Genomic DNA, 26650 nt, shown 5'->3' with positions numbered 1-26650 from the left:
ATTGAATACGAGTACCAATGAGTCTAAGGGGTGTGGATTATGGCTTTTTAATGGCAATAATATTTGCTCTATTATCAATACTTAGATCGTAACTTTCCAACCATCGCGAATGGTATTACGACTCCAAGCAGAGCAGATGGTCTAAATTCACACATATCTAAATTTGTGTAGATAAGGATTTTTTGTTTTTATATCGATTGAAAGACACAAAAACGCCACCATTTCCCTATTATTACGGTTCCAAAATTAACACTTTACATTGAAGAAATTGACCGATTGTGTTTATGATAGGAGTATCCGAGCATAGCTTCTTTCAAATTCCCCTCAAAACTTCCGATGTTTCAGTTGAAATGTTTATATTCATTAACGATACATTTTCATCCCGTACTAGTTAAGGCTTGTATTAATCTCAAGTATTGATTTTCCCATTTTATGTACTGGATTTTTAACAACTCCTCGTAAACGCTCGGGAAAATGATTTTGAAATTATATTGGCGTAGATTGGTAGCGATATTCATCAGTTTCAGCAGCATTCAATGTCATCATTGACTTTTCTCAGTTAATGTTAAATTAATAATGTGACACTACGCAATCATTGCTTTCTAACGGTAACATCATCCTCGGTTGTTCTGTCGTAAGGCAGGTTATCTCATAGCTGACCTACACGTCTTCCTGTCCTGAACTATGATATCCACGTCTTCCTGTCTTAGAGCAACTGAAGTACTTAGAATTGGGCTTTTAATCGAAGTTATCATTAGTTGTCTCATCAGTTACGCTTGTATTCTATGGACTCTGCCGTCTTGAACACTTAGTGACGTAGCATTTTTTGACCTGCAGAGATAGAACCTCGGCTAATGCTCTTCCATAGACGTTTAGTTTGTGTCTGTGAAACACTTTCTCGGTTCATGTACTTATGCTCTTACCCGATTCCGTTTCCTGAGTACTTAGGAAATTACGGTGACGAGGAACGGACCTTCTCCACGAAACGCAAATTTATTCTGTCGTCGTGATAATCTTACCACCCAAACTTCAGCGCAACGTGAAACTGAAGGCATTTTCCGTACGGCCGTCCAAGCCCAACAGTGTCGAGTCCGCGTCGTCCATTTAATCCCGGGATTACATAGCACAACTGCCCGCCTTCACGTTCGAAGTTTCCAAGGTGTAGCGAAGGAGGGAGGGAGGGAGGGAGGAAAGTCGAGGTGTCTCTTAAAAGAGGGGAATGGAAGGGAATTTGGGACGATGCCTGAGAGGATTGTCGACACCGATGACAAGGAGGTGGGGAGGGGAAGATTAAACAACGGATGGTATCGAAGAGGAAGGGGTGCGGATTAAGGGTAAACAGGAGTGGGGCTATGTGTGTGGGGCGGGGGGTGGAGGGAGGAAAGGGACAAATTCGCGAGTGGGGGATGAAATGGGGGGTCCTGGGCGTCGCCGTTGGTGTGCAGAAGGGAAGGGAAAGACGAGGATAAGGGGGTAGGACACTAAGATGCAGAGGGAGGGAGAAAGGACCCTTTTGGAAGTCTGAGGAAATTAGGTGTGAGGCGAAGGAAGAGGAAGGGGTAAGAAAGAAAGAAGGGGTTCTTAAGGGTCCGCGAGAGTAATATCCTGGTTGTGGGATGGGGAAGAGGGAGCCCTTTTCGTCGAGTGCGAGGAAATTGAATTTCCATCCCCGTTCTTTTAGTTTACCTGCGTGCCACGTGAGGAGGAGGAAGTGGAAGATTAGGAAAAGTTAAGTCTCTCTTTGTGATTAAGTGGGCGTCAGAATTCACCCGCTTCCTCCTACTTCGTCGCGTTCAAATCTCGTCATTACCTCGTCTCGGCAACCCTGCTTGCGGTGTCTTTGTTTCGACTTACACGCTGCGGTTTGTCTCTCCCCTTCCGACTCTCTCCCTTTCCGCTTTAATTTTTCGCGTTCCTGAAGCCATTATCTTCCTCCTCGAAAGGCTTTCGCCGATTTCAAGCGCGTTTTCCTCCCACGAGTCGTCTCTAACCGCTAGGCCACGGCGCCCGCCAGACAGGCAACCCGCGGTGCTTCTGCCCCTTGAGATTATGTACCAAGCAATGCTTCGACTGCTCAATTCGCCCCCGCACTCGAGCGATGGCCGCGGCCACCCCGCTTCCTCGCGTTGGTTTTAGAGAGGGAATCGGAAATAGGATTAAGTCTACTTTCGAAGTATTAAGCTGTTTAGAATCAGCTTAAGATTACAACACGTACGGAACAAATCTCTTGATCTGCATTTGGTGCCGAAAGAGGCATCGAACATTTATCTGTGACAGGAAAGTGCTCAATCCTTACTTTACCTTCTATTTTAGAAGGGGACATCACGGAGAGACTATCTACAAGAATTTTTGTTGTATTTAAACGAGAATTTGTCATGTTTTTTTTATCCTTCTCCACCTCTGATCGGGCGAGTTATCCCGCGGCACGTTATAAAACGATTTTTCTCTTTCTTTCGAGTGTTCGCAGAGTTCCAAATCATATTACAACCTTGAATATTATGTATCATCGATGTAAATGGAAGTTTCAAGGGCTTATTTGCACTCTCAATTTTGTAAATGTAATTTTGAAGGTTGATTTGGCATGCGAGAGGGATCCCTCATAGCAGCCGACGTGAGTTATGGCCGTTGGATTTCTTTTTGCAGTGGCGGGCGGTGTCGAAGAGAGCTCAGTGGGAGGAGGCGCCGTTGAACCGCGTTTCCCTCCCCGTATTCCGTTGTTTTCGGTGCCTTCAAAGCAAAGGCTTCGACAGGGGGTGGGGGACCATATTCCACGCGTGAAGGGCATTTATGGTTCCCTGCCAGTGAGGGTTGAGGGGGCAAGTTCCGGATGTGGAAACGAAGCACCCTCCCCGCTCCGCTTCAGCTAATTGAATCGCAAAAGGAGCGACGCTTTGGAAACACGGGTCCATTATTATGGGGTCCCCTCGGAACAATAGAGTGTCCATCTAGGTGTACCCTTTCGCAATTGAAGCGCCCAGGATGTCGTTTGTAGGCTTAGGCATGCCGGTAAAAGAGGAAGTGTTTCGGAGTGCCCTTCGATGGAAATTCATCGTAAAATCACAGCCGCAGTAATGTGGGCATCGTATGGCGAACATTAAACAGCAAGGGGAAAGACTTGTGTCACCATATAACGTTATAATCTTTTGGTGACTCTGTTATGTCAGCCTTCAGCTTATCTTAGGTTAAACTCGCTTGAGTACTGTTGTCACATGTTGCATAATGACAGTGAGTAACACACTTTTCGTTCACTGTTACTCCATGAAACTCATCACATTTATAGAATCTTTATCATTTTAAAACAATATTTGCGTTGAATAAAATCTCTTTAATGTTTTTCCTTGATCAAAATACCGTCTGATTCATATTCCTAAAATAAAATTTATTTTTAATATATATTTCATGATGTTATTAGAATATTGATGTAATCTTTGCTTCCGGATTCAATGATTGAATAGCTTGCATTTAGAAAACTATTTGTGGTTTTTCCGGTTTAGTTTGATCAATAATATAGCTCTTTCTTGGTAAAGGAACATTTTTCCGATCATATGATATAACGTTCGAGTATAAACCATTAGACCTCCTTTAACCTTCACCTAGGTTTCATTGGGTTATTTTGCAAGAAACTGACCCGGCGTACAAATTCCAAAGTTAAGTCTGTTCTAATATATATATATATATATATATATATATATATATATATATATATATATATATATATAAGTTGTTATTCATGCGGAATCTGTTTTCCTATATTTTCAGTTTAGACGTTGAGCTAAAGCTAAAATTATTTTTACGTTCATACTAGTGCAGTTAATCTCTGTTGAAAACGAATTACGAATATCCGTCGGTTTTGTTTGAGTGGAGATAACTGAGAAAGTCATCTCCGTGCCACAGCCATCTCGTTCATATTTTCCTCTTGTTTTACCTCTTATACAGAGGAATTTCGAAATTACGCCAAGTTAATTTTACTCTCAGAAGGATTTATGCGGAGCTGATTTTGTTGAATGCGGTAATTGTTTCAATGCATTCGAGTGATTATCCCCTGGGAGAAGTCCAAGTTGATTATTTCAATTAGTGTCAACGTCAAATCCTATTTCAGCCCTCAACCTCTCCGATTCTGAAATATCATTATCCATGTAGAGGAATTCATTCGATGAGAACCACGAAATAAGATTACGCTGCGTCGTAATCCCTTTCTGCCGCTTTTAAAGGCGTTACTGTCACTTCAACAACCCCATATGACTGTGATACAAAATATAAATTTTACGAGATCTTAGTTTCTCGGTAATTTCGTTGTTATCCCTTAAAAATTCACTTCTGTTGCCAGAAAGATCTAATTACCGTCAACGTCATGTTTGTAGCCCTCCAATCACTACGTTTATACTAACAGAAAATTCATCTTTTCGGCAATATTATGAATAAAATTAATATAAAAACATTTATTCCTATGCTTTAATTTTCTTTTCTTCATCTTAGTGAGGCAAGCTGTTTTATTCAAGTATAGATTATTTGCGGTGCTTGACGGTCGACGGTTTTGTCTGTTAATCTGTGGGAACATATTTCAAGTAATAAATATTGCATTCTCACGTTCAAATTTGGCATTCTCGTTCCAGCGGCGACTTTTTTTTTCGGCAGTAAACGAAGGTCTACCTGGGGTTCTTTTGGCAAGCACTTCAAGCGAATTATCCCGCCCCTGGTCCAGGATGTTAAAACTTCTGTCCCAGCGGCGCATATCGCGTGGGTGGAATCTAATTTCGTCTCCTCTTCAAGCTTCCTCGATTCCTTTAAAATATACCAACTCTAATTACCTGCCTAAACCTGATGTTCTCATTATTTAGCCACTTACCCTGTTTACTTATGTAACATTCTGCTCATAGTGCGGGTGCGGTACTTTAATATTCCAAAGATAATGATTTTATGATGAAATAATGAAAAACATGCGTTTAAAAATCAAGCAGAGAAACTTAATCGGCGCATTCACATTCCTACACAATTATCTGAGGAATATTGCCCGAAAAGTTTCCGGAGTCGTTTCTTCTCTTTATTTTTGCATTTAAATATACGATGCTTGAAGAGTACGTTCATCTGTTTCTTTCCGAAGTTATTACACAGTTCAAATGATTTTCTGAGATATTTCCGAAAAAAAGGTAAAGGGTGAGGGTGAAAATAATTTTACCAAATTACGGTATTTGAGTTACTTGCATTACTTAATTATTTTCGTTGATAATTTCATTCAACAATATGATGTTGTGACATCCCATGGCATTCAGCTCTCAGATCGTGTCCCGCGCTCAAACAGTATTTCATATTGCTGTGAATTTTAGTCTTTGTTTAAATCAAAAGTCACTTTGGTTAAACATAAGAAATTATAAAGCGATTTTTCACACTTCCTAAGCACCAATAGGATAGGAAATATGGTAATGATTAATTTCAGGTGTCTTAACACGCCATTCGCGCTACTTCTCATCCGCATTTCCTACCTTGAGCAATACTCCATGCGTGTATCTGTCAAATCTCTATTTCTCAGGACAAATTATCTTCAAACTGGCAGCCAGGTATTCTCGACGGATGCCTTCCGCTGTAGATTTGGTGCCTTTTACGCGAGCAAAGAGAAAAGGAGGCGCGTGACTCTTTAAGGCCCAGCCAGTCGGAAAGACACCCCTCCAATTGAGTTCGACCATTTTGCTCTTCACCATGGGAAAGAGGTTTCGTCGTCCAAAACCAGCGGTTCTCTAAGTTTTGAAGTGCCTTCGCTCATTCAATCTGGGCGTTGGTACAATCTGACTATTGAATTGTATCCCTACTGAGAGTAAACTTGGGACGACAATGTGTGAAATAGGTTTTAGGTTATAAAATTGTGAGTCATAGCAATATAAATGACGCGCAGTTTGTTACTTTTTAATTTCAAAGAGATGGGAGCAGAGAGAGAGAGGAGATAAAAGAATAATGTGTGAAATTTAATAAAAGTAACTATCCACCTGTTTATTTAGGCACTCCTGAGTGGTTAACTTGTTTTTCAACCGTAGAATCTGAATAACTCAGCGTTTAATGGAGGCCTTTAACTTTCTCTCCGAAATTCGTCCATTAAATCAGGCTTCGAGAAGTGTATTAAAAATTCCTCATGCATCTAACAATGGTTATCTTATTACTAAATGTTTTAATATATTTAAGTTTGGAAAAAAATTGTTAAAAGTGCTGCCAATGTGCGAGTAATTCTCAGCCTCCTTTGAATTATTATTGGCATCGGACCATGGAATAATCTACAATAAATAATCCGCAGATTCAAACTTTTAAAACTTACGACAAAGTGCATCAGATAGGTTGGTGATTCGTGGCCACTTACAGTGCTGACAAACCTAAGTTAACAAGGAAAAACTATACCTCATCTCTGCCAAATAAAATTTATCAATCCCCAATGTTGACTATTGGATTCCAAATGAAAACATTGGAAGAGAATGTCTAAAACGGACACCGGTAGTTCCAATATCGATAAATCAATGTTTTAAAAAAACTTATACAAAGATCGCGACAAGCTCTAAATTTATAATGAGAAGATAAGTAACGTGTGGAAGTCCAAATCCAAAAATTTGGGTACAACCAAAATTCGTTATTGAATGTTGAAGGCTAAATCTTATCGAGGTCAATTTTGCAGCTAAAGTGTTCGTAATGTTGAAATAACTAGGTAGCATCACCTCGTAGTAATGGCTCGACGGTGAAACCCCATCAATAACAATATAAAAATGCATCAAAAAAGGAAACGAGAGGATTGCATGGACCACGAGAAGGATGCCATGCAAGAAAGCATTCCATTTTGAGTGTCGCGACAGGTGGTAAAGATTTCCTAGACACGATGGAAACGGGTATCAAGGGAATATATATATATATATATATATATATATATATATATATATATATATATATGTATATATATATATCACTGGCTCTCCGTATAGTCACTCACACCGACTGATCGCTTCATTCGCCGACTCCATACGTGCATATTAATGGCGCACTCGGATGGAAGAGGGTCGCCGCAAAAATGCAGGAGCTCATCCAGCAGACTGAATTTTTTTTCTCGGGAGCGACCCCCCCCCCCTGATGCGAGGGAGAGAGAGAGCCTTCGACAATGGCCCTGCGTGGAGCCGGCCCTCGCTTCCGAGCATATGGGCGGGGTGGGAGGTTGGGCACCGAAGAGGAATGCATGCCTGCGCCCATCATCATCATCATCTCAGAAGATTTAAGTGCGGTTATGAGGTATCCCGTGTCCCCTCACCCACCAGCAAGGGATCGGGGAGGTAATTGGATTGGACTGGGGGCGAGGGAAAGTGCACGTTGGGAGGGGACATAGCGGGGCGCAGCGGCAAAGGGGGAGGGAAGAGCAAACTGAATGCTCCGCCCCGTCGACATGAATGCTTAACGCCTGAACGCCCGAGACTATCGAAACTGAATTCCTACAATTTTTGATCAAATTTTAATCCCTGGCGATGATACACGTAATTAAAATACAGGTCTCTCATGTCTTTAAGATTATACGAACGTGTAAACAGATACGTAGGTTGTTCAATTTTGAAGAAAAAAATTTGCTCTTGTACGGATTTTCTAATAAGTGTATTTTTTTACATCCCACATTTCTGTCTGGTTTGTGAATCCAAAGTTTTCGATACCTGAACAGAATTCCAAACAAAAAGCAATAGATATTAAATGCGTGGATTATCGAAGTCGAAGCAAAAAAACAAAGAATAAATTCGTAAATATACACTAATTTGGTTTCTTGTTATTTGGAAGAAAGAAACCTTTGACCATAGTAAAAGTGTCATTCTGCGTGGTCCAGATAAATTGATTTTGCGATTGCGGTTGTAATAAGTTTTGAATTTAATGGCTGATGAAATGAGAGTTACATCGCAATTCAAACCTTAAGCGTCTTTGTAAATATTCTCAACAAGTTCTAGACAGTTTTAATGAAATTGCCATGGAATAATCTTGATCTATGCAGCTTTGTTTTGTTTTTCTTAATATCGGTGTCAAACTTTGAGCGTATTTTTAATTGATCTAAATCCTTGAAATTATTATTTGCTCCAATCCTTCCGAAAACTATTAAATGAATTGTCATTTACTTTAGTCCTTGCACTAGATAGAGTAGCAATGTTCGATAGAATAAATTATTGATAGAGACCTCATTTTATTTACCGAAGTAATGTCAATTATCCACCCCTCTTTAATTGGTGAAAATAAACAGTAAGTACAGTTATTCAGGAGTCATTTAAGGGAATAGACTTGCAATTTTGTCATAAAATTATTTTTCTTCATCAAAGTTAGGGATAAATTCACGTTTACTACGATAATATTTTAAAACCTAAGAGTTTGATCTCAATGAAAGCTAAACGGCATGCTCTTAGTATTAGAGTTTTGGGCGATTTTCAGTTCCGACTCTCTAGTGTTGCGGCACCGAATAATGGAGGAATTCTCAGTCCGCGTTAATTTGTCCGGTGCTCTGTTCTTGTTTATCTTCCGAAGTGACAACGTCTCTCAGTAAACAAAAGATGGACCCCGCGAAGAATCAACTCCTGCCCGCGACCACTAAATCATCTTCGGCGTCGGCGGCAGTTCGCTTATGGCGGGGGTGGGGTTGGAGAGGCGTCATGGGTTTGGACTTGGCGGTGGTGGTGCATGAAATTTACATTGCGGCAGCACTGCGCGCGCAAATTAACATTGCATGTCGGGGGCGGGTGAGTTGGGAACGAGAGAGGGGGTCTGGCGAGGATCGATGCCGGCGATCGGAGGGGCGGGAAGGGGGGGGGCCGCCCTCGGCGTCGGCGGACTCAGACGCGGCGATCCTGAACACTGCACCGCACGTCCTATCTAGCCTCTCTTGCTCCCCGATCCATCTCAATTTCGTGTTTCCGAAATATACATATTTGTATTAATATCCCACTTCTGTTTAAAAAAACCTAGACTGGAGTTAATGTTTTCACATTTAAACTTTATCAAACTTTATTCATTGTACATCTTCGAACAGAAGAGTTGTAAATTCCATTTGATTCACATTTGCAGATATTCGCCTATCCTTATCCATCTCATATTTTCCTCCCTTCTCATTTCAATGTTTCATCTCCTGCAATTATTTCTCGTGCTTCGCTTGTCTTCGTTTCTCGCTTTATATCCGAAGGACATGGTCCTCAAACAACCTACCCATCTCTCTTAATTGCCCCGACGGCAGTGCTTCTCGGAGTTTTTTGCATTTTGTGAATCTTAACGGGACACGTGAAAATGACGAAAATCATCGAGATTTCGTTAAAAGATGTTTCGCAGCATTGGTTCCATCTTTGGAATATGTCATAATTATGAAAAAGAAGCATTGGTAATCCTTTTAGCATCCCAAGCCTATAGGCCAACATCCAATGGGTCAGGTCATTTAATTGCACTGAGCCATGTTTGATAAGTATCAGAGGGTTCTTGGAAAATTTATTATTGGATCTATCGAAACCATAAGTGAGATATTAACATAGAGGCCCATCTAACTGCGAAGGACTTTCCAGAGACAATGGATATGTATGGGCTTGTTGGAACCCCACTCCAATGCATGATCGTAAATAACATGAAAACAGTAATTATGTATGTTTTCCATGCAAATGGAGATGAATAGTTGTAATAGTCGCACTTTATTACATATTTAAAAGTTACTGATATTGGTTGCGTATGGAATTATTAATTCATTTCGAATATGCATCTATTTCCGTAAATTAGAGCACATAGAACAATATTTTATTGAAATGAAGTTTTCGGTAGTCCACAGGCAACTTAACTAATACAACCGGTTATGTATTTGAAAGCATCGTAATATGCAATAACCATTTACTTCCTTAAAATTATTTGAATTGGTATGTTTCTCGGTTATTACTGCGTATGCATTAATTTTTATAAATTATCATCATTAGTGCCAATTGTTCTTTATTTAGTCCCCATTTAATACTTATCTTCAAGGGAAGCATCTTCACGCTAACAATGCTTTCCTGCTTCAATGATGTGATGCCGTATATTTTCCACATTTGTAATTGTAAAGCTCATTTCTTTTTTTGGTTAATTGTATCCATAGTAACTTTGTGGAATTGCTTCATATCAAAATGAAATACACTATGTTATCCCACAGAAGAGCTTTATTGTACGACCCGGGTTTGAGAATCGTTCGAAATCGCCGCGTAAATTCGCGAGGTCACGGTGAGCTAGGCGAATCGCTCTCGCACCCAAGCGAACGAACGGGAAACGCGAGAACGGGAAATCTTTTCGTTCGCCACAAAAAAGGGTGTTCCAGATTTGAGCAAACACGGAAGCTTCCCAAGAGGGTGCAACATACGAAAAGCATTCCCAATGCAATTTTGGGAAAAAAACGAATGATCATCCGCGTATTTTTACGTCTCCGGTATGAATCCGTCTCCCTGCTCCATCTGCGGGAAAAATCTTTGACGTCAATCTGCCTCTCTTAATGGATACGGAGGTAAGCCAACGGCGCGAGCACACGTCGTGTTTACTATCCACTCCCGCCCGCTATGCCATCGGTTAATAGTTCCACTTCCAGCCGCTGCATGAATAAAGGTCAGCGATCGGTTTATCGGTTAGCCACTCATGTAACGCTTATCCCCCGACGAGAAACGAGCGTGGGGGCTCCCATTAAAAATGGAACGAGTTCCCGTAGCCCTGGTGCCTCTTCCGCGAACTGCATCCTTCCCTTACCCCACTACAGTCCCCAACCCCTCCTCCAGAAACAACCCCGCCCTCCCCACCAACTGATAACTTCTTCGTTCGCTCAGGGAAGTGAATTCCCCATTCTTCAAGATGGACTCCTGGCAGACTCTTCCACTCCTCCCGCCGGCTATTACGTATGATGTGGGCAATTCAGAATCCGGAAACTGAGCCATTTGAGTCGGTTTGAGCCGAGTCTCATGAATGTATTCGCTAAAGAAACGATTAGCCGAAGAGCTTATGAATAAAACTGGAGTGAAAATAAATGGGTGACGGGACTGGGTTTTCTGTCGAACCTACACCTTCGGTCATGGGCGTGGGCAGAAGTGTTGTTTGGGAGGACACGCTCTTCAAGAGAAACTAAAATTAATGAGGGAGCCTAGTACCAGATCTGCATAATACTTAATTTTTTCTGTGTCTCTGGGGGGCGTACCAACCCCCTCCCCTCCCACCCCTCCGTGTCCCACTCGGGTGCACCTAATCTGCCGTCGTTTCTTGCTCGAGTTCCTAGCAAGTCATTTACATTGAAGCACGCAGATGTCGGACAGTTTTACTCTTCAAAACCCAGATAAACGTGGTCTTCGTCCGTAATTGCTTTACAGCGCACATAATTGACTTGCGAATTAAAAAAAAATTATTAACATAACTTTGATTTAAAGACAGTGATTCAAGCATATCATAGTGATAAATTAGATGACATTGGCAGTAATGGTAGTTCGTATGTATTTATAATTTACATACGCCTTTCATACTGTTCCCTTAAAGGGCATACAATAAATATGTAGGGGTATTAAAAAAATATTCTGTCGAGCTGTTTCTCAAATTTTCTTGTTGGTAAGCAGTAATCAATTGATGAAATTTTGTGTTTTCCGTAGGTTGAAATGTTTTTGGTACCAATTTGTATAAAGTAGGAAATTACTCTCATTCACATATCATTTATAAGTGATACAAACCTACTTGAAGTCTCCGAATCCAACAATTACCAGTAGGGACCGGAATAACACGGGGCAAATCTTATCTATCACCAGGATCCCATCCAAGCTCTCGGCAACAAATCTTCTCTTCCTGAATTATGGCTTGCATCCGCATTTTAATCCTAAGTTTGGTAGAGCGCGACCCCTCCATTCTTCCCTTTATTAGCTAACTCTTTCTCTAAACTCTTATGAGCTTCCCCTATGAGCTAACTCTCTTGCATGCCCTGGCAGGTCTTCCACCTAGTACCTACATCTTCATTCCTAGTACTTCATTCCTAGTACCTGGACTCTTCATTTGACCAACGTATTTGACCCTTGGTCTTCCCCGTGGTGCCTTCCCTGCTATTTTCCAATCTGTTTATTTCCTGCCAAAGCATTACGTCAGAGTGTTCCCTTCTCCTGCTTGCCGCATTCACCTGGTTTTCCCTTTCCAATCTTGTCCTCTCTCGCTCTTCTCCTCTTGTATTCACTTCTTCATTTCTTATTTTAACTGTGTACTTGTTCTTCAACATCCGCCACCAGTGCCGTGATTCGAAGGCTACTTCTCTCCTTCCCCAGTTTGCTTTTTACATGTCTCCGATCCATGGAGTGCCACAATTCTCACGAATCCTTTCAAGCCTCGCTTCTTTTTTTATTGTAAACCTATCTCCTTCGCCTTCGTAGGTTGAGCTATTTTTCCCTCACTATCCGTCGGATTCCATCAATCTCATGTTATTTCACTACCGAGGAAGTTGAATTATTGCACATTATCTAATTAACTCTCCTCTCAGTACAATACATTCCTTTAGCTCCCCTCTTCCGCATGCTAGATTTATGTTTTCTTTGTGCTGATCTTTGCCAATAGACAGTGGCATGCCAGCAGGTATTCCGGCTATGTTACCGTGTAGTTGCCAATGAAAAATTTCACGGATCGTATAAAAAGAATCAACCCTCTAGCGAAGAGAGCGAGGATCATTCGTTCCCAAGTATCTACTCTCCCGGCCCCGTCCCCCGACGCCTTCTTCATGCACTTCCCCCCCCCCACCGCTGCCCCCCACCACTCTTCTCGCCCTCCCACCCCACGCCGCTCCACACCAGTCTTCTGTTTCTTCAGCTCCCATTCCTTTCTCCCCATCCCCAGACGTCCCTCCATCTTATCAGCGTTAACCCTGACAGTCTCGTTTCCTCCCCGATATTCTATCTTCCCTCACTCTCTCTCTCTCTCCCCTGAATCTTCCCTCCCTTGGACTTACTTTAATTTCTTTTCCCCTCTTGCCGGATTTTTTTCCGTTGAGAAGACTTTTCTGAGCGTGAAGTAAACCCCCCTACCCTCAGGGCAACGGATGCATGGTGGTATTTTATTATTTTTAACTTAGAGGCGGCGGGGGAGCGTATTTGTTGTAGCATCTGCCTATTGACAGGAAGAAGGGGCCGTAGGTCTAATCTCGTCGATGACCACTCTTTATTTAGGACACCAGAACTTTTTGAAAAACCGTATTCATACTCGGAAAAACCGTATGCACTATACATGCCATATACGTATGCGTATACACGTATACCATATATGTACGTATGCAACCATGTATCACGAAGGAATGACAGGATTCCCTTTGATACCTCGAAAATACGTTTCTTTCCCGCTGTAGTTAAGTACCATTTGAGCCCCGCGACCGCCGCTTAAATTCCCCTGCGGATTAAAAACTGAATTTTTTGGTGGATTATTTGGATTTAAGAAACGATCCAAATCCGCACCCTTGTCTGTAGGAATTTGATCACCTGTGAGCTACTTTTCTAAAAGAATCAGTCTCGTGACCTTTCTCATTAAATCATTCACTCTACCGACTTCTTCGTTCCCTAGTAGTAAAACAGACAGTATTAGACTTGTTTCAGCGGATGTTTAATGCTTACTCTGCATGGTATACAACGGAAGATATCAAACAGCTCTCGCAAGATTTTCTCGTTATCAATTTCATGCCGATAACACAATCAAAGAGTTTGTGTACGTTGAAATCCAAATTCAAACTTCTAGGTGTGTAAAATGCTACTAAAGATGTTTCAAAATGAAGTTGCATTTTAATGGTACACGAAATTGTATTCATGGCGAACCATATTTATTGACTCAAGGCTGTACACTCAGGTCTCTGGATCTGAGGAATAGACTCTCTAAAAGCCTCCTGTAGTATTACATATGCCTCGGCTGAGGATTTGTTTGTCCGAAAGCAAATTGGCGATGCGGCACTTTGCTCACTGCGTGGAAATCGTTCTCGTAGACAAACTGAAAATGTTTCAAGTTGCGATGACTTCCGCTGACGCAATACTGGTTTCAAATCAACGAAACTTGTACCATAGTATATGTATTACAAATTGATATAAACGTAAAAATATTTCACAAAATTAGATTTTTGCGCAATAAATCATGTGAATTGAAATATATAATCACTCCTTATTGGACAGTACTCGTGTATACCTATTATTGATAGCAAAAGTTTGATTGGTGGAAGCACGTCCACCAGAAGTTCGGGCTAAATAAATTCGTTAATAACTTGAATATATTTTGAACTTCGCCGCCGTTTAGTTGAGATTCAGCTCGGAGTCCTGCATGATCACAGCATAGTTTCGAAGTAAATTTCCAGCTCGATGTGTGCTTTTCATTTTTTTCGAGAGAATTCCGCAATTACGTGCATTGCCGCCATGAATTCTATTGCAGCAAGTCGTTAAACGGTGCAGCTTGACGCTTCGTTTTCGAATTCCAGGACCTTGAATCTTTAATATCCCTGCCATCAGGCTCCTCGCCCGTAACTCCGCGGGACCCCTTCGGCCCGCCGCTTCGCCCCTCCCCCGTTCTATGCAGTGCCCCTCTTCCTCCACCCCTCACGCTTCCCATTACTCCGTTGAATGCAGTCCTTCCTCTTAAACTCTTCGGGAATCGGGAGAGGAGCGATTGAAGACGAATGAGTGGATCGGGATGACCACGTGCATAGTTCTCTCTCCCTTCTACGTTGATGTTTCTTGAGCATAATTCTTTTCCTTTTTTCGGGTAATTCCATTGTTATTAACGTGTTGTTGCACTTCGTGTTCTGTAGGCCATTAAGGGGTGCAGTCCCTTGGCTAACGATTACCCTGCACCCTTTTTTTCTCTGTTACCCATAACTCAACAGTTTAACGGCCAACCTATGTACTCTCACGATGCACGAAATAGTTCCGTTCCATCTTCCGTGGAAGGATAACTATTTATAGTAAAGGTCCCATTTCGACCTAGTCTAATTTAAGTCTGGTTTTTCAAACTAGGCAATAATTTTTTACAAAATGGGGGGATAAATTTCAAATCATCCCTCGCGAAAAAAAATCCAACTAATGTTGATAATTGCGGCAGTTGCTTTTCCGTTTGGCAGTGCACTTAGAGGCGGGTCCGAATATCGTGCGTTGAAATGTCCGCCCCATTGAGTTGAACCGCTACATTGGAATTGGATGATATCTTCTCCCCGAGCCTCTCTGACATTTATCCAAATGTTCTTTAGGACCCCGCTCTTCAATCTATTTTCATATCTTCACATCTTCCTGCTTTTCTTTCCTTTTCTCAGCCATTTTGTGAACTGTGCTATGTGTTTCGTCCGACTGTCATTGTACGCCAGGGGCTACTTGCTAACTGAAGGTCTCGGGTTCAAATCCCGGATGATGTCACTGTCAACCGAGTGTGTTAATGTCACGAGCCGCGTACTACCCGGTGACCTCTTCTCTCTACCAATCGAAATAACCTTGGGGTTGAATATTGTTTTTTGAGCGCGAATCCGCTCCCCACAATTTTCGTTTTCCTGCAATTTTCGCAACCGACTAAAGGCATTCCTCTCATCTGCGTCCATTTCTCTCCATTTTCTTTCGCCCTATCTTCTGTAATAGTCTTGCACTCTGGGATGTGACTCCTAGCTTAACTACGGACTCGGATTGATCATTCGGTTGCAGAAGAAGATGGAAAATCAATAGCCCTAGTCGAAGCCCCATCCGAATTACGTGAATTTATCAGTTCGTTCCGTCCTACATTTCGTCGTCCCACGTGTTCGTCCGTTGTGCTCCTAGTCAAAAGAATTCCCTGCGCCCCATAGTTTAATAGTTCATCGTTCCGGACCGCGTGCCCACCGTTTCTCATTTGTTTCCGATCAGGTTCTTAACACTGCATGCATCCGATCCGAAGTCTATGACTATGAGACTTTCCAGTGTATCTGCGTATATTTTCCATCCCAAGCCAGCACGTGCCTCTTGACTCGTCGGCCCCCTCTTCCTTCTCTTTTCCGGTCTTCGTCCCTTGGTCTACCATGCGGATCCCTCATCTTCTTCGTACTTCCCTTCAACCCATTTTCCCTCCGCTCATCCCTCTTCCAGCCGTAATTCCCTTACTCCCCAGGCAGACCCTCGTCAGACCACCTTCCCGTCCTCTTGCGCGCCACGCACTCGCTTCCTCTTTCCCTCTCTATCCCTCCCACGCCCTCCTCCCCGCTGTATTTAAGGGCCGCTGCCCACATTCCGCCGATGGCCCCACTCACCCCTCCCACTCCCCTCAATATCCCCGAGGGGCGCTTAATTGAGCCCGCCAATTAGCCATTGATGGCCCAAGAGCAGTGCCCCTCCTCGTATCCTTCCCGATAGCGTCGACAAGCAGTGGTGCTCTGTTCTCCAGACCGTCCTCGTCTCTATGCTATCACGTACTTTGCTGGTACGCGCCTACATCTCGGCGTTGTCCGTATGTTTTCCCGTGAGCCACCGGAGTATTTTTTTTGTAAAACAATATAATTCCTTATGATTCCTAGAAATATTAAAAATGTTCGTTGCAACGCACCTTTTCCGCCTAATCCATCATTTCCATTAATCGGAATCTCCATAAGTACACTCAGATGATGGGCAACGGGTAGGAAAGTATTTCATTCATTCTGTGTTTCAGTCATTTGACTCTAGTTATATTCATACCCCACTCTTATTGCTATATACACCTCTAGGAGTACCCTGCAAGCCACCACTAGTGGGTGTGGCATGGGGTGAATACACACCAGACTAATTTTGATCCGAATATGACCCTACCGCGGTTGGGCAATATTACTCTAATCCCTTATCGTTCGTGGAAAAAATGACATCTTTAATTTCTCTATTCTACACTTCATCTCTCTAATTTTACTGACATGATCTCTCCTACCGTAGTGCGATGGCAGTAATAATACATTTTCAACATCACTGCCAAAGAGAATTCCTTCCAATTTATCATTGATCTGCGATTTACCGGGAGTCACATTTGGCGAGCCCCCTCAGTGGTCACTTCGGCTGATCCCCTCCCACATTCATCCTTCTCTTCCCTTCCCCTCTCCCGTTCAATCACTCCCTCTACCCCGTCTCCCCAGCCTTTGATCTCCGCTCTTTTCTCCCTTCCTCTTTTCGTTAACTCGGGACCTCTTTCGTATATTTTTTCTCAGACAGAGCTTCCTGCAGTCGTTGGAACTCGTAAGGTATACACGCTCTCTTAATATAAGTACTTTTTAATCTTGATAAGGTGCGCATTTGTACGCTAAGTACCATAACAAATCTTTTGAATGTAATGAGGGTACTCGCGGCACTGGACCATTGAATTGTCTAGTGGTCACTTAAAAATCAGCATCGCGAGAAGAGAATGGATCGAGAGTTATTAGTACTTGATATGAAATATAAGTCTATGCTGTAAGGTAATTTTTTTCAAAATGTATACATAAATTTTTGCTAATCGTTGCACGTATACTACTGATAAGTACGGATTTTGTGAAGATTTGGGTTAGGTAGTCCATGATGCATCCCAATGTTTTGGGTACCGTATAAACTATGCCGAATCCCTCCCACAGAAAATACGAGTTTCCCCTAGCACAGAAAGTTATCCAAAAATCTCTTCCCAATGAAAGAGATTAAATTCAAAATTAAAGACGGAAATTAAAATTGCAGCCCTGTTTTGATATAAAAATATAAAAAAACATCTAAACTCACAAAAAATCATAACTTCTTCAAAGCTCCCACACACTCGTTTAAATGTTATCGTCTAACCAAAGAATTAATTTTCCCTTAATTGATTCATGGTTGCTTCCAACTGAGAGATTAAATTCGGCGTAGTTCTTGAACAAAAAAGTTTTCGAACATTTTGACGGGGCTCCCAAAAGGTAAGAGGCCACATTTTCTTTCACCGAATGCACATAATGCATTTACAGTTTATAATTAGATATGTGGTCCTAATCGGAATTCTTAATACATATGTTTCATTATATCTTTGGGTATTAATGAATCATGTTAGTTTTTATAGTAGTTAGAAAAATGAAATGTCATGTAGACCACTCAAATCAAATTGGCAGTCACGCGATTCGAGTTTACGTCTTCGCCAGACTAGGTTTCTCCTGCTTTTTGTTCAAATGTCATCCGCGGATACAATGCTTGATTAATTTACAATTAAATCTTGATTTTTCTCAGTGAATCAACGTAACTTGTTTGATGAGCGTGCTTTAATTCAGGATTCAATCAGGTGTACTCCAAGTACCCATCCTGGGTCCACCACGTCCTTGTAATATATGCAAGTAAATCTCTCCCATGCCGGCAGGCCCCCCGGTCGTCGCGGTCCCCGTTCCTTGACTCCGTGTCTCCCTCCCCCCTACTAAATAACCCTCCTTGAATCCCTCGCGAACCCCTCCTTCCCCCACAGATGCCATTACACCCCTCTCTGCAGCACCCGCATAAACAAAACACAAGTTTCCAGTTTCTCGAGGGATATCGTGTTCTCGCGCTTCACGGACCCGAAACAAGTTTCACAGGGCCCAGAAAAGCGTTTACTCTTCTTCCTCGACGCCCTAAACTTCTAACACCAAGTGAGGCAAGGAATAGTTTAAGGGTTAGCCGCGTACTCCGCTTCGAAAATAGTTGAAAGAGTTTCGGCGTAGCACAATTCATCCAGATAAGAATTCGGCTTTTGGAAGGACGACATTTTTGAAACTTGAAAACTCTGGACCATTTTGCAGTAGGTATCTTTCCCACACCTCTGATACTGTAAAATTTTCCATCCATTTCAAGATTTAAGTAAATCAGAGGCATGCGCGGTAGTAAATTTCTAGTGCGTTTCTACACCCTAGTTACACCCTCGACGGTCGTCTTAGACATACAATTTCCGTTTTGCTTTATGGCCTTCCAAAATTTTGCTGGGCATAAATGCATGCTTTATTTGAAAACGAGCTGAGAAACGAATTAATTTAATCTTAGTCTTTATACACATCCTGTGACTGACCACATTGATATTCAGTGATGAAACAACATTTTTCTCTTCGATCTTTACTGGAAAATCCGATCGATCCCTGTCAACTTCTTTATTGGATAGTCAATGCAGCATCGTGCAGCACTAAACTGCCATGGAACTCGCTCGCGATAATAAATGTATCTATCCAAACGTAATTTCAATTTTTTTACGATAACTTCATGTTAATATTTTGTTTCACGAAACGACAAAAATAATCTATCAGATGAAAGCCACTAAATTATCCACCATAATATTAATCTCCCCAAAATATTAATGGTGTCGACTTCAAAAGAATGTGCCCACGGGACTCGATATCATCTTTCCGACTTTTTTCGGTGGAAAGGACTCCTTTGTGTTCCCCCGAATCCCCCACCCCCGCCTTCTTTGCCGGCAAATCCGATCAAAGACACCAGGGCCATAATTTTCGGGTTCCTTAACGCCACGTGACAGTTCATTTGGAGGAGTTGGCGTTGGTGGCCACTTGGAGGGGAAGAAGGAAGGGCATCTTTGTCGAGATCAGCCGGGACGATGCATCACCTCGTGTGGTTAAGGAAGCTGCAGAGGGCAGGGCGTTCGGGGCACCAGGGTGCAGGGGATCCGAGGAACCGACCCTTATCCCCTCCCCTCCCCCGTCGCAGGTCCCGAGCGCAAGCAAAATTGTAAAATAGCTCCTGTCTGGGGAGTGGATCGGAGTAGATCGCCCGGATTCAAAATTAACACCACTGGCACAACCGGAGGACATATAATTCCACGGGAATGGGTTCAAATTAAGACGTCGAACGTAGTGCCGCTCCTCGATAAAAATGTTAACGGCTTCATTATAGTCAAATTGGGACTAGATTAAAATCCTTCGCATAGTAAAACCTTTCATCTTATTTAAACAACGGATTTAATCTTTGGCCCTCTTGCCCACTTTCTACCCAAGAGATTTCACCGTTATGTGAAATGCGATTTGACTAATTTTCGAGTTCGATTGGCTGATCGCCCCTTAAAACTGTGTGGTGCGCATTTCACTCACATATTTGTTCGTCGAAGATCACCGATATCTGAATCCCTCTGAATGCAATCTTTACCTTCAGCTAAATAATCTCAATGTAAGAATGCTGATCAATAGTAGTATTCTTACGGTCACGGAAAACGATCCAAAACCTCGCTTCGCAAAACTTGAGTTTTTTTCAAATTGCCCGAATAAGCCAAGTCCGCCATATTTTGAAATTATCAAATTAAACTTCCGCACGTCCAATACGCTCTTAATTATGATAATTGTCCTATTAGCGTGTCAATGCATGTAGGCATATTTATTTCAATAGCAGCTCAAGCAGATAGCCAGTCCAAACCTTTGGATCCGATGGAAAACCGAATTATTTGTTCGCGAAAATCGAACTGAAACGCATAAAATAACGACGTCGTAAATGACGAGGTTTTTGTTGTTATTCCTGCTTCGGAGAAGAAAACTCGTGGCGCATCTGATAGTGGAAATTGCCGTTTTCACTTTCGTCAATCTCCAACTTCAGATTGGGATGGATCCGCTAAACTGTAATATTTTCTCATGCCATTTGCCTTATGAAAAATATATATTTCTGAAACAGAATTAAAACACCTCTCCTTTGATTTATAAATTACAATCAAAGTAAAAGTCTTTGAACATGTCCTGAGTTTGAAAGTTTTAGCGTATTTAACTGTTAGTTTCTTTTATGAATTCAATTTTGAAGCATATAATTCAAGATTGCAAAAGAAAACTAAATTTCATGTCTATAAACAGGAATAGGGACGATTAAGAACCAATTATTAATATTGGTATCTAAGGAATGGCACATATACACGTAATTTATGATCGAAATGCTCTTTTCCATTTTTTCTGATACGTAGTCAAGTCTACGACTGATTTATATTGATAAATTGTATACACGAGGCAAGAAGGCTCACTCATCTAGCTCATTCACTTTATTCGAAGGGTGTCCACGGATCCTTGTATCAGCCACAGATTTGAACATTGACTTATTACATTAATAGAATCGGCAATGGATATTTCTATGCAAAGGAGAGGTGATTTTTTTACTGACACTGAATGAAATTTTACCTACGTAGTGAGTAATTTTCGTAGTCGTGCAAGTTTAACCCACTCATAACATTTACATTGTTCCTATGATGCATGATATCTATGGTTACACTTGGCTTGTTTAGAGATGCTGCGGGGTGGTTGAGAGAAAGCAGACAAATGGAAGAGTGGACCTTAACTCTATCTCGGTTGCCAGCAACTTCCCAAGTTGTTCAAATGGTGGAAGGGACGAACAGGGGCCGCTCATAGGGTTCGGCTCGGCTGCCAAGGTGATCAGGGGGCGAAAGCGTTCTAGTTTGAGAGAGAGGAAGGAAGAATGAATGCCCCGGGAGGGTGCTAAGATTAGGATAAGAGAGGAGGCCGGCCGAGTGCCCGCACCCTCACTCGTGGGAGACGACCCTGCCGCACGCCCCCCTGGAGTACGTGAAAGAGAGGAGGGAAGAATTGGAAGAGGAGAAGGGAATGTCGATGGAAAGGACACGGGATGTGAAGTATGGAGTTCAGTACGCTCTGGTTATCACCTCTTGATTAAATATTCATAACCACATATACAAGTATTAAACTCAACTCAGAATGATAGAACGAATGAAGAAGTTGAGTAGCTTCAGGCGTGATGTGGTGGAAGTCGAACAGAATGAATACCTGATTGTAATACTTTTCCACTTGATAAAGTTTTTATTTTACGACCGGGTTTCTATGTATTATATCATCTTCGATGTATTACTTCATGATGATGATTTAACACATCGAAACTCGGTCGTAAAATACAAATTTTATCAAGTTGAAAAGTGCTACGATCAGTTATTCAAAATGAAGAAGTCCTTCAAAATTAATAATGCATTATTGTCAGCCGTATTCTACCAATTTGAGCGATTATTTTAAGGAGTCAGTGAATCAAGTACAATCAAAATCCTAAGCCCCTAACAACGCGTCGCTAATTATCCTTAAAAGTCATATTAAAAAAATACAATTTTTATCGCCGTTTACTTTTAACCTCCGATCCTTCCGTCCGAAGTATGTATAAGTATTCTTTTCCTTCCTCTACCTCACTTATCCAATATTTTACCTATTAAAAGGCATAATTAGAAACACGTAAATATAAATATGTCCGGGGAACTTTTAAAATTTGAACGTATAAAGTTAACATTCCTCGAGACCACCCGATCAATAGTTAGAAGATCAAGTATTCGAATCTTGGACCAATAAAATGTTTCTTCAGGGAGATGTCTTCACATCTGTATATGTTCCAGATCGCTTCATTAGATATAGTGATAGGACCAATTTCGTTCGCTCTTGAGGCAACGAATCTATTAATTAGAGGCTGTCGTGAGAAAATACGCATATGTTTCATACTTGGCGCAGTTTCTTTTAAAGGATATGCACGCCGTCTTTACGACTCGCCGCAAGCTGCGAGTCGGAAAGACGGCGTAAATATCCATCCACGCGACCTGCAAGGGCATGTGGTGGGGGTGTTACGGCACCAGCCTTTTCTAAACCATATGGTTTTATGAATAAGGAATCGGTTCGTCCTTGATGTCTCACTTGTGATCAATGACGTAGCCTTGGAAGAGTTAATTTGGAATCTCATTTCGAAACAACGCGTAATGAAGGCACTTAATGGGCTCCTATTTAATTACATCGCGCAGTTATAGTTAGGCCAAACTAGGAAATTTTTTAAAGGCGTTAAAATCTCATCTGAAGTTTCTGTAAATCTTAAGGAGTGAAGTATATTTTTTAGTTTTTGATACCGTTTTTATGAAGATGAGAATCATAGCAGTTTCAAAACTTTTAAGTGATTTAAGTGTGGAACATTAATGGTGTGTTTGTGCCTCCCCGTCTCGATCGAGAGGAAAGATTTCTCGCTTTCTTTCTCAGCTGTAAGGAATGAAAACCCAGATTTTTTATCTGTATTTTGTTGGAAGAAAGTGGAAGATAAGTAAAAATGATTTTTGTATGCTTTAGATATTTTCTAAATTCAACCCATCCGTGATCAAATATCATTGTTAAGTCTCTCATTCTAAGACCTAACGCCAAGAGTTAATTGAACAATGGTTTCAACTCATACCTTGATAAGAATTCAAAATACTACAAGTGTTTACGTACATATAAATTGCATTGTTTAAAATAAGTTCTTACGCGTAAGTAAATACCTAAGTAATATTCCATATGAAAATTCTTCGGAGTAAGAGCCACAGCCAAACTGTACTGTACTACTTTGTATGAAGAACATTTACGTAAGCTAAGAATACAATTTACAAAAAGCTGGTTGTAAGGAAAACATCTTGTGTTCCGGACATTCAACACACATGGCATACAAGTTTGAATAACCATTGACCGTATATTATTTCCAGAATCCCGAGTAACCAATGAGTACGGCCCAGTTTAACTGTAAAATGTTTGCACAGCCTGCAACTAGATAATTAATTTTAAAACGTTAGGATGCCAAGGTCTCTAGTTCAGTCCGACTTCGTTAATGAAAGACTTTTATGTGGTGAGGTTTTATCATAAAAGAGCATTTCTTCTACATCGCGCGTTTTCTTTTATCGCTGGAGGATATTACTTGTATTGCCGACTCGTGATCTACTCTCCGACTTCGAGAGAAACCTCCCCAGGAAATCTCATTAATTCCTTCGGTATTATTCTTGCAGATGCAATCTGGCGGACGGACCTGGACTTCCTGGGAATCCATCGCGACCGCCTGGTCCTACTCAACTTCCTCTCCTCGACCTTCAACGCCTCGACTCCGCTGCCACCCTCGCTGCCCACGCCCCTGGCCCTCGAGGAAGTCCTCAACGGCACCTCCGCCCTGCCAACGGCGGCCTCCACGGCCTCTCCCGTCACCACTCTCCCGCCCTCCACCACCACCGCCGCCACCTTCCCCACGGTGGCCCCGCCCTCGGCCTCCGCCATCACCTCCGCCCCCTCCTCGCCCTTCTCCGGAGACGACGACGACCTCTGGGACGGTGGTGCCGTGTGGTGGGGCAGCGGTCCCGTCTCCGCCGAGTTCCTCAACTACGCCCTCGCCCTCACCGCCTACGCCGTGCGCTACCCCTCCGTCTTCTGGCGCACGAGCAAGCCGCTCGCCTCCCTGCTCTCCGTGCAGCTCGCCGCCAATGCCGTCTACGCCCTCCTATCCTTCGCCTCCGTCTCGGTGCTGTACAAGGTGCAGGTGGTGCGTGCGGCCGAGGGCGGCGGGGGAGGATTTGGCGCTGACTCCGGCGCCGTTGACTCGCAGAGCTTTCTGCTCTCCTTCTTCTCGAGCCTGCACGGCAGGGGGGGCGGGGAGGGCAGGGGTGGTGGCGGCGGCGGCAACAACAACGGGCCCTTCCTGCTCAACCCCGTGGTGACCCTGGCCCTGTTCGTCCTCTCTGGGGCCCTTGTGCTGGCCTCCAGCCTGGTGCTCTACCTCTACGGCCTCTGCAGGCTGCGCTCCTTCCTGGGGCGGCAGAGGGATCGGGGGCGGCTGATCACGGTGCCCGGAAGTCTGGGGGACGGCGGTGGGGGTGGCGGCTGGGGGTATTTCTCGCACTGCGCCGCGCTCTGCGTCCTCATCTCGCTGGGTGTGTGCGAGGCACCGCTGCTGCATGACGCCGCGCTCGTGTACCGCGGGAGCCTGGACGGCGCTGTGCTGGCCGGCTCTGTCGCTGCCGTGATGCACCTGCTGCTCTGGCTGCTGGCGTGGCTCATCCTCACGGCCAAGAGGAGGTGGGCCTTCAAGGTGAGTCGTCCGCCCGCGATCGTCCGTCCCAGAAACATCTGAACCCAGCCGCAGTCAATGAGTTACGGCGAATCGTAAAGTCGCACTTATAAAGCATTAAAATGAAGCCATCGGGACTTTTTTTATGCGTTTCATAGTTGAGGCTTTTTTTCAAGAATTAAAAGATGATAAACACATTTTATGTATGACAACATGAGTAGCGTGCCAAAATTATTAGAGTAACTAGTTTGGTAATCCAAAGGTTACAGATTAAATCTCCTGCGTAAATTGGAAGGATGTCTCTTCAGCGATTATTTTGAAAATTTATCAATAGCCCTACTGTTCTACGGTAGGAAAGATCGTGCAAACAAAATGGAGCTAGATTTGTAAAACGTTTTTATGATAAACTTAGTAGCGTATCCAAAATATTAGAGCAGCTTTGCTGGGAATCACTCGCGGAGCGAAGGTTAAATTACAGTTTGAAGCTCTTGCATAAATTAGAAGGAGGTCTCTGTAGCAGTGATGTTGAAAATTTGTTATTACCTCCATCGTACTACGTACTACGATCATGCCAGTAAAATAAGAGAGATTAAGTGTAGAATAGAAAGATTTAAGATGTCATTTTTTCTACGAACAATGAGGGATCAGAATAACATTTTCCGACCGCGGTATGGTATTATTCGGGTCAAATTTAGTCCGGTGTGTATTCACCCCCTGCCACACACCCTAGCGGTGGCTTAAAGGGTACTATGTAATTCAAATCAGTGTCATGAAGAATATATTAGAGGGGGATTATCACCACAGCTATCAACCAGGAGGTTGAATCGACCGGTGAGGGTAGAGCTCACCCCGAATTAATCCTAGGGGCAAGTGATATTCAGGGTAATGAGGGATGCAGTTTATTTTCACTCTGCGGTGTATGGTTTCCGTGGGATATCCACTGCACGAAAAATCAAAAAGTTTGAGTGAAGCTGGTGATGTCCATTATTGGAGATAAATACTGATCGTCAAATTATTCCTAAGTTTGACTTAACGGTTATATGAGTGAATACGTAATTTTTGTATTTTGTAATAATATGCCTAGGGCAGATCTTTTTAGCCTCAAAGCCTAGCATATCTACATTACGTTTTATGAATTCCCCTTAGTATTTTTGCTTGTTTCAATAGGAAATGTAGCGCATTGGACTCTTTCGTGTTTATGATACAGACGAAAGCCCTCTTTCTGGGAACATGAACGTCTTAAAAGAGTCCGATTTTTCATGAGCAGTTAGTCTCCTTCATATGTAAGACGTATCCATTCGAGGAAAATAAAATTCCACCCCCTGCACTCTTCTTCTCCGCGCAGGTTCGAGTGACTGTGGCGCGTGCCACGGTGAGGGCAAGCCCCAGATCGGTCCAGCTTCTGACGGACGTGGAGATCGCTTCGCGGCGCCACAACAGGCGCCCCCATTGCGGGGGCGGCGGGTCGGACGCTTCGGCCGGAGTTCCCCTGCTCGTCGTGGGCAACGGTCGGGCGTACGCCGTGTCGGAGACGACTCCGCGGAAGGCCATCATGGGCGTCGTCCAGAGGACAGTGCTGGAACAACAGCAACAGCGGCAGAGGCAGCGGAAGGGCGTGTCCCCAGGGGAGGACGGTGACGACTCGGCTGGGGGTGCGGCGGCCGACGGGGACCTCTTAGATGATGACGATGACGGGGAGCAGGTGTACTGGCTCCGCCCGCAGCAGACGGTGCTCAGGGCCGTCTCGCCCAAGCCCTCTCCTTGCTCCGAAAGACTGACGTGGCTCCAGCGCAAGAATTCTGCATCCTCCGGAGGGACGAAGCTGAAAGTAACCTTCGATGACTCTCTCAATACAGGAACCAATGGAAGTGGTGCTAGGTGAGTTGATCCACATCGCATTGTTTGGAATAAATGATAATAAC

General features: G+C 43.0%; 1 protein-coding gene across 2 annotated transcripts in view; it reads left to right on the top strand.

Moving 5' to 3' along the window:
* The window catches only part of tinc (transmembrane protein tincar), a 414202-nt gene that overhangs the window by 367394 nt on the left and 20158 nt on the right, over positions 1-26650 (top strand). For both annotated transcript variants that reach the window (XM_071592411.1, XM_071592410.1), the window contains exons 3-4: positions 23680-24749; positions 26074-26606. In XM_071592411.1, coding sequence (XP_071448512.1) covers positions 23680-24749; positions 26074-26606 — 1603 coding nt within the window. The remainder of the gene's footprint in view (positions 1-23679; positions 24750-26073; positions 26607-26650) is intronic.

The sequence above is a fragment of the Hetaerina americana genome, unplaced genomic scaffold, assembly GCF_022747635.1.
Source record: "Hetaerina americana unplaced genomic scaffold, ioHetAmer1.1.p SCAF_5, whole genome shotgun sequence".
In the NCBI taxonomy this organism is placed as follows: domain Eukaryota; kingdom Metazoa; phylum Arthropoda; class Insecta; order Odonata; family Calopterygidae; genus Hetaerina; species Hetaerina americana.
This window is presented reverse-complemented; position numbering and strand designations above follow the sequence as displayed.